Source organism: Nerophis lumbriciformis, linkage group LG04 (genome assembly GCF_033978685.3).
Source record: "Nerophis lumbriciformis linkage group LG04, RoL_Nlum_v2.1, whole genome shotgun sequence".
NCBI lineage: Eukaryota > Metazoa > Chordata > Actinopteri > Syngnathiformes > Syngnathidae > Nerophis > Nerophis lumbriciformis.
Genome location: NC_084551.2, coordinates 43,961,964 through 43,970,640, shown reverse-complemented (window position 1 = coordinate 43,970,640; position 8,677 = coordinate 43,961,964). Strand labels below are relative to the sequence as shown.

Sequence of the window (8,677 nt, the reverse complement as noted above, 5' to 3'; positions counted from 1 at the left end):
CATTCAAACAAGCCTGTGTGCCAAGCTAGGCTAAACTCAGTTGCTGTTCATGAAAACAAAACCATTACATGTGCCTCCAAGTGATAAGATGCATATCTTTAGCACAATCAATCAGTCAACAGTGAACGCCATACGTTTTTTTTATGCTTATTTCCTACTTTAACCACATAAACATTCATAATCAGTTGATCAAAAAATATGATCAAGATATAAAAGCAGGAAAACTGATTCAAGCAGTGCGAGTGTTCTTTATTACCATAATCATAGAAATGCTCCGGGATTTGATCGGGGATCTTTAATGTTTCTGTATCTGTGAGCCAGCCAAACTCCAAGCATCTGCAAAAAAGAGCAGCAAGGTTATTGCCCGAGAAAGCTTTGTTTCCGTATCAACATCCTCACCTCTGTGAAACTGAAGAAGAGTCCGATGCCCCCGACGAAGCGCAGAACCTCCCCTGCGTACGTCTCAATGATGGCAGCACACGTGTTGCAAGACAATGGTGGCATGTGGTTAAAACAGCTCTACAGGGTACAGTCCAGAAAACATGCATGGAAGCTATTATCACAAAAAATGGTATTAGTGAAAAATAAACTTCTACAACAAACTAAGGACAAAACAACAAGCTTAGCCATTTTGTTTATCGGTAATACACTTTCACAAAGTTATCATTGATGCTAAGCTAAAGAGGAAATACTAAGTTAGAGCTTAAAAACTCAAACTACTAAATGACATATACACTTTAACAATAAACAACTGTATGGCTACTTCTTACACCTTAAAGGGTAATTGCATTTTTTTGGAACTTTGCCTATCATTCACATTGTTTTTCTATTTTTTAATTTCTAAAATCGTAAATAAACATTAGGAAAAGTCAGCTAACAATGGAGCCAACGGGAGTCGCCCTTTTCCGCCTATAAAACGCTTTAAAAACATCCAAACACCTCCATCAACATTTTATATACACGCTATATGTAATGTAGTAACAAGCACATTCGTAATACGTAATATTTACTATTTTGATCATTTTAATCATACTGCATGCATGTGGCATTTCATAAAGGCACCACCATTTTTGCTTTTTCCTGCAACACTGGCTACAACTCAGTGCAGGCTGTGTGAGAGACGTCCAACATAATAAAACAACCACTTACTGTACAATGTCTGCTCTCACTGGGATGCCAACTGATGAGATGTTTCACGTTTAGATGAAAAATTAATCATAATCCTCGAAGAGTTAAAAAAAAAAACAGTTGGTGCAAGCAAGCATCTTAACGTCTTTCTCGCCTTCTCCGGGTATAAGTTGAATGTCAAAGTTGACCAATTTCTTGTTTTATGTTCACATCCTTCTACTATCCAGGTGAGAGGCATTATTTATAATCTGTGACTTTTACCAACTCAGAGGCGAAAGAGCAGCCCATGATGTCAATATACAGTAGCAGCTCGATACCTCTTTGTGATGTGACGCTAAAAATAGGTCGTTAACGTTAGCGCTTATAATAACAATATCGCTAATACTTTAATATTCAGGTCACAAAATGTAAATGGTGTATTGTTAGTGCTTTTTGGATCGTTATGGGCGGAATAGAGGAGCTCTCGTTGACTCTATTGTTAGCTGACTGTTGCTAATGTTTAAAAAATAAGAAAAAACTAGTTTTTGTCTTACATAGGGATTGTGAATGATAGGCCAAATTAAGAAAAAGTGCAGTTCCCATTTAAACTAGAATGGAACTTCTAAACCCCAAAGGCATACACTTTAGATTTCACCCAATGTACTTGGGTGTAAAATATGCCTTTTTTCCCCGAGGAAATTGTGGGTTAACTTATTTTTAGACTTGTATGACTGTAAAGAATGTTTAAAGGTGTACATTTTTTCCCCCTCTTGTCTACCTAAAATGTAATGGTGTTTTTCTGGTCAAAATGTTGCATGGATTATGTTTTAAAGACCGTCTCCAAGCCGCTTTCTGTCCTTCTCTAGGATGCGCCGTTTTGTACTTCGACTGCATCTACTGACAGATATAAGTTCAAACTATACACTACTTGATATTAGAAATGGCAACAGCGGATGATGCATGTGCATGTACGAGCCAGTCTGCCCCACAACAAGAGGATAGAGAAAAAGAAGGGACTTACTGACTACAGCGTCGGACTACTGCTCTCCACCATATGTGGATAATCTGACGTCACCAATGGAGCAAATTCCAAACTGCTTGTTTGGAGGAAGAATGAAGGAAGGCAAGATTGTTTTGAAAATGTCTCTGCAATGCTTGCATGTTTTAATTTCTATTTTTTGGGAGTTATGCAGATCCCAAATACACAACAGCAGGTACCGATGGGTAAAATAAAAAAAAAAAAAGGTGGTTTTGCATAATAGGGCCTTACGTCAGACAAAGATGTCTGATTATGGCCTTTCCTTCACCACACATTGCATTGACCGCCATCATGGATAAACTTTTTACCCTGGTATGTAAGAACGCTAATATGTTACTCAAAGTAGCCTGTGATTAAGGCTTCCTGGTGGTGACAGTTTAACACTGGAACAGATTATTTCCTTTGGGGAAAATAGTGTGAAACCCGACCAAACCCACTTTTGAACTGTAAACTGAGAACTTCCACTGCTTGTTTCATGGGTGACGTCGTCGCCTGATTTGCATAATTGCCCATGACACACACGCATGTGATTTTTATGGACACGGAGGAGACAAAAAGAAAAAGCGAGCAGAGCAAATACAGTAGGTAAAAAAAGTATTTTAGTCAGCCATCAATTGTGCAAGTTTTCCCACTTAAAATGTTGACAGAGGTCTGTAATATTCATCATAGGTAGACATGAAATGTGGCAAAAAAATCCAAGTAATCATAATAAACAATTTTCTCATCATGGTGGAAAGTACGTAATTGGTCACCTACAAACAAGCAAGATTTCTGGCTCTTAAAAACCTGTCACTTCTTTAAGAAGCTCTTCTTACCCGCCACTCTGTCTTCTTTAAGAAGCTCTTCTTACCCGCCACTCTGTAGCCATTAACACCTGTGTTAATGGCTACTATTTAAACCCGTTGTCTGTATATCAGACACCTGACCACAGCCTTACAGTCAAACTCCTCTACGGCTAAGACCAAAAAGCTATCAAAGGACACCGGGGACAAAATTGTCGACCGGCACAAGGCTGGGAAGAGTGAATTTACAAAAGGCAAGCAGCTTGCTGTGAATAAATCAACTGTGGGAGCAATTATTAGAAAATGGATACAAGGTTATTAATAATTTCCCTTGATCTGGGACTCCACGCAAGATCTTATCTCATTGGATCAAACTGAGCAAAACTCCCAGAACTACACAGGGGACCTGGTGAATGACCTGCAGAGAGCTGGGACCCACTAACAAAAGGTTACTTTCAGTGACACACTACGCTGACAGATGTCCCAATGCTTAGGCCAGCCCATGTCCACGCCCGCCTAAAGTTTGCCCGTGGATGATCATGATGTGGATGATCCAGATGAGACCAAAATATAATTTTTTGGTAAAAATCTAACTTGTCGTGTTTGGAGTAAGAAGAATGCCGAGATGCATCTCAAGAACACCATAGCCACTGTGGAGCATGGGGGTGGAAACCTCATGTTTTGGGGCTGTTTTTCTTCAAAGGGGACAGGACGACTGATCTGTGTTAAGGAAAAATAAATATGGGGCCATGTATTGTGATATTTTGAGCAAAAAAACTCCTTCCATCATCAATAGCATTAAAGATGAGACATGGTTGGGTCTTTCAGCATGACAATAGAAAATATGCGCAGGTAGTTGAAAGTCTGTGTTGCATGGCAACAGCCCCAAAACATCACTGCTCGAGAGGCGATCTGCATGGAAGAACGGGCCAAATTGGCAGCAACAGTTTCTGCGAACCTGGTGAAGATCTACTGGAAACATATGACCTCTGTCCTTGCCAACAAAGGTTATATTACAAAATATTGAGTTTACCTTTTTTATTGACCAATACTTATTTTCTACCATCTTTTGCTAATACCTTCTTGAAAAATCCTGCAATCTGATTACTTTTTTCACATTCTGTCTCTCACAGTTGAAGTGTACCTACGATGGATATTACAGACCTCAGTCATAATTTCAAGTGGGAGAACTTGCGCAATCAGTGGCTTACTAAATACTTTCTTGCCCCACTGTGTAGAAATATAAAATCTACATTTTGCCGTCGCTTCTTTTTGTCTTTCTTTTATGTTACAAGCAAGACAAAGCCAGTGAGTGACTGTGAGGTTGGCTGTCGAATCGTAGTCCTCCGAATCAAAGGATAGTCAACTGTTCCAAAGACACCCCTTAATTTAGCGACAAAGTCACACGGCCATTGTTAGGAGTGCTAAAAAAAAAGGCTCATCCAAATTCCGATTCTAAATGGATTTGTAATTTACAAAAATCGATTATTTTTTTGCATTTGTTTTTTAAAGAATCAATTCTTAAAAATACGCTTTAAAGCCATCTCCATGCTTAGTCGCCGCGTATATACGTCAGCAACCAAAATAAGGTTTTGTAATTTGTAACAAAAATGTTTTTATAATTATACCAAATAACTAATTGTGGGAATCGGTTTGAATCAAAAATTGTGTAAAATCGATTCTGAATCGAATCGTTGCCACAAAAATCGGGTTGAATCGTGAGTTGCTCAAAGATTCCCACCTCTACCAACTCTGTAGTTATGACCAAGAGCGAACAGATAGCCATTTGTTTCTACATATACAGTAAATGTATGCAATACACAGATTTTAATTGTTTTTGTGAGTGTCAAGTGTAGTTCCCTTACAGCAGCACAGGATGCGTTGTAGCTGACGTAGGAGAATCCACAGCAGTTGAGGGTCTTCTCCACGTCCCTCTGTGTGGACTCCGACTTGTTCCATCCAACTTCCAGGAGATGATTCTTGATAGGACACAGGTAAGCAGTAATCAGCATCCCCATCTTTGAAAAGAACCGGTGCTAGTTTTACTGAGAGAGGAGATACCTGCTGGTCTTTATTGAGGGCCAGACAGGCGCAGGACACCGACAGCTGCACCACGAACACCACGAAGAGGATGATCACGTACTGAAATGCACGTTGAGGATGACCAAGTGCTAGCTGACAAACAAACAGGAGGTGGACACAAAAGGATACAAAGAAAAGGAGGACCTGGTGGTGCCTCAGGGCGCCGCACAGGCCTACAAAGGCCACCAGAAACAAGAAGATGCCCACGCCAATGACTACCGCCACCACGCGGATGCTGGAGACCAGGCCGAACCATTTTCCCCATGCCGCCACGCCCACCAGCAGCAGGCTCACAAGCTGAGGTAGGAACATTTTTTAAATGATTATTGGCAATTTGTGGAAACATAATACCTTAACTCATAATTTTAATGTTTAGGAAGGGTTAGAGATGTATACCGAGTACTAGGCGTGTCAACAAATTTAAATTTTTGAAAGAATCGTGATTTTTACTTGTATCAATTAGAAATTAAATAAAATAAAAAATGTATTTCATTTATTTTTTTATAATGTTATTAAAGTATTGATTTTGAATTGAGAATCATTTTGAATCGCAAATTGATTCTGATTCGAATCGTTACCCCCAAGAATCAAATCGTATCGTGTGGTGCCCAAAGATTCACAGCCCTATAGAGGACCGGTATTTTTTGGTACCGGTTTCTAATTGGGTCGGTCCAGGAGGACCGTTAATATTCTGGCTATCTTTTTTAATTTTTTTAATCCAGCTGACCTTTGTAATTATGACACACGCGCGGTGTCACATTCACTTAGGTGCCGCTGCAACGCATTAAAAAAAATATTCAGCCAAGAATAATCACAAATAATGAAGCAACACCACACAAACATTTGTAACACATAATTTCCTCTTCAAGAGCTAGGTCTTGTTCACACCACAGGTCAATTACGATTTGTTTGCCCATATGTGACCTGTATCGGATTTTTTCTTATCAATGTGAACAGTGCGATTCCGAGTTTTTCCCATGTGGACACAAAACAGATATGAATGCGACTGCAGTCTGAACACTCCGGTCGCGTTGATCCGGCCAATATGTCATCAAAGAGCGATTGTTGACTTAAAAAGCAGGTGTTGATAAAATACTTCCCGCTGTGAGACGTTACATTATGTTGGTGTACAACCTCTTGTAATAAAAAGGGTCATTAAAAAATGCATTTTTTCCACATCTTTATTTACATCAATTACATGTAGTACTGATAAGAGTACCAATTAATACCAGTATCAATAAGGAATATCAATATTGGTATCGATAATATCCCTTGTGAGCGTAAATATAGGCTAATATTAACAAAAATAAATAGGCCAATAATGACTAAAATGCAATGAGTTCAAGTGATTTTGGTGCAGAATGAATAAAATATAAAACGTATTTAAGAGGAAACTAAATGTGCACACAAAAAAGATGTGAAATTAAGACTTGCTCAAGTTAAAATTTACATAACCGTAAGGGACGGCGTGGCGAAGTTGGTAGAGTGGCCGTGTCAGCACTCGGAGGCCGGTTGCTGGTTACTGGGGTTCAATCCCCACCTTCTACCATCCAAGTCACGTCCGTTGTGTCCTTGGGCAAGACACTTCACCCCTTGCTCCTGATGGCTGCTGGTTAGCGCCTTGCATGGCAGCTCCCGCCATCAGTGTGTGAATGTGTGTGTGAATGTGTGTGTGAATGGGTGAATGTGGAAATACTGTCAAAGCGCTTTGAGTACCTTGAAGGTAGAAAAGCGCTATACAAGTATAACCCATTTATCATTTAACCGAGACTGAAATAGACAGACGATCTTTATATTTTTAGATAATCCCATATCAACAAACATTCTACTACAATAGACGCACAAATAAATACATTTACAAAAACAAATCATTCTAGTCAAAAACTCACTAATTCCAAATCAAGGGGAAATGTGAGACGCATTTCGAAAGTCCTTCAATTAAACCAAATTGTGAATTAAAAAATAAACGGAAAATAATGAAAACATTAATAAAAAGCGCACTTACCACATATAGTATATTTAGTGCGCAAAGGGAGTTTTTGGTGCAAACGAATCCTCCACAAACCATCTCTGCGCGGCAACCGACCGTCAAACAATGAACACCTGTTTACCTGTTCCCTTTTTTTTTTTACTTGATCACACTTCCGGTCTGAGACTGACACGCTAGGCGGTTTTCTGTCAGAGCCTAATTCCTTCTTTTAAACATCTCAATCTTGAAGAGTCCTCGTTCTTCAATATTTACATGTGTGTGATTTGCGTATTCATAGTCGACCAGTAGACTTGTCGACTATGTCGCAGTAGAAAAATGGATGGATGGATTGTCGGTTATGTTTTGTTTTGAAGAAAGACGATTGTAATGTGTGATGTAATGTAACATCGTCCTCTTGTGGCCGCAAACAGACAGCGGCTGGTTCTGTGTGATTTATTTTAACTGTCAAACTCAGTCGTCAAAGTTAGTGGGCGGATCCTAACACCTGATTGGTTACCCAGCACTTCGTATGTGGTCTGAAAGTGCTTGAATTTACACTGCTACAAGTTCTGGGTCAGCGGGTCCCGCTTCCATATACTACACAAGATGTAAAATATATACCACTAGTTTGCGAAAAAGTACGAACATCAAAGCCGCCAAGTTTTGAAGGACTTCTAAAGTTCCAGGCTTTACAACAAAGCGATCATTGGACTAGATTCTTGTTAGCCTTATCCACTAATAATATAATCTAATAATAACGATTAATAATTAATTGATTTCAGTGGCATTCACAAGAGTTAGTAAAACTTCATCCATCCATCCACTTTCTACCGCTTATTCCCATAATACTTTATAGGCGACCTAGGAAAAAGGCGTCACGGCAAATTGCCTCATTTACGTGATGTGGGCGTGTCCTCAGTCTGGCTGTGAGAATACGAATGAGAAACATGCGTAACTTTAAGCACATAAGAAAGCGCGCAAGCGCACGCGGGAGAATACAATAGCAGGGGGTCTTCAATGTTTTCCAGGTCAAGGACAGCCAACCTGGGGCAGAGATGGTTCCCTACTTAAATATCTTGTATAAAATTGTGTTTTAAATTAAACTGTTGTGCAATACTTGTTACATTTCAGTTCAGTTTCAGTTTATTTCGAACATGCATACGATACAACGTAATGCATCACATATGTCCAGTTGTTTCATTACAACATTTCATTACAAGGAGTAGGAAGAATCTGAGTTTATTTAATCCTACCCTTTTTCATACCATAGCAATTGTATCTCATTTCCTTGTTCTCTTTATCCTATATCCTTGTTCTTGTACTAAGATATTATAAGAATACAATATATAGCGCCGCAAATTGCTAATAGTTAGCTGGCAGTGAGCGTTACTAATCGCTATCTTGCAGATTGCGCGCTAATAGCAATGATAAGATTATTGTAATAATACAGTATATATATTTATTCATGTGTTTATTTGAAACCTATAAGGTGCAGTGACTAGGCCAAGGCACTGTCATTTATAAACCCATGTCCATGTGTATTTAAAGGCATTAAAATGTGTGGAATAATTGCGGGTGGAATATAAAAACATATACATCGCTGGGCCAACACAGATAGACAGACAACATTCACACTCACATTCACACACTAGGGCCAATTTAGTGCTGCCAATCAAACTATCCCCAGGTGATGTCTTT

The 8,677-nt window shown here is 39.2% G+C and overlaps 1 protein-coding gene across 2 annotated transcripts; it reads right to left on the bottom strand.

The window, feature by feature from the left end:
* Positions 1-232: 232 nt before the first annotated feature.
* Positions 233-7,390, bottom strand: tspan13a (tetraspanin 13a). 2 transcript variants are annotated; one of them, XM_061955928.1, is made up of 6 exons: positions 7,016-7,390; positions 5,155-5,307; positions 4,990-5,070; positions 4,794-4,907; positions 400-519; positions 233-336 (listed from the first exon to the last, which is right to left on the bottom strand). In XM_061955928.1, exons 1-6 carry the CDS (start codon positions 7,076-7,078, stop codon positions 262-264), a joined length of 606 nt encoding a protein of 201 aa, XP_061811912.1. In that variant the 5' UTR covers positions 7,079-7,390; the 3' UTR covers positions 233-261. The 2 variants fall into 2 exon arrangements, with proteins under 2 accessions (XP_061811912.1, XP_061811905.1); XM_061955921.1 differs by having other exon boundaries at positions 5,140-5,307; positions 7,016-7,385.
* Positions 7,391-8,677: the final 1,287 nt, after the last annotated feature.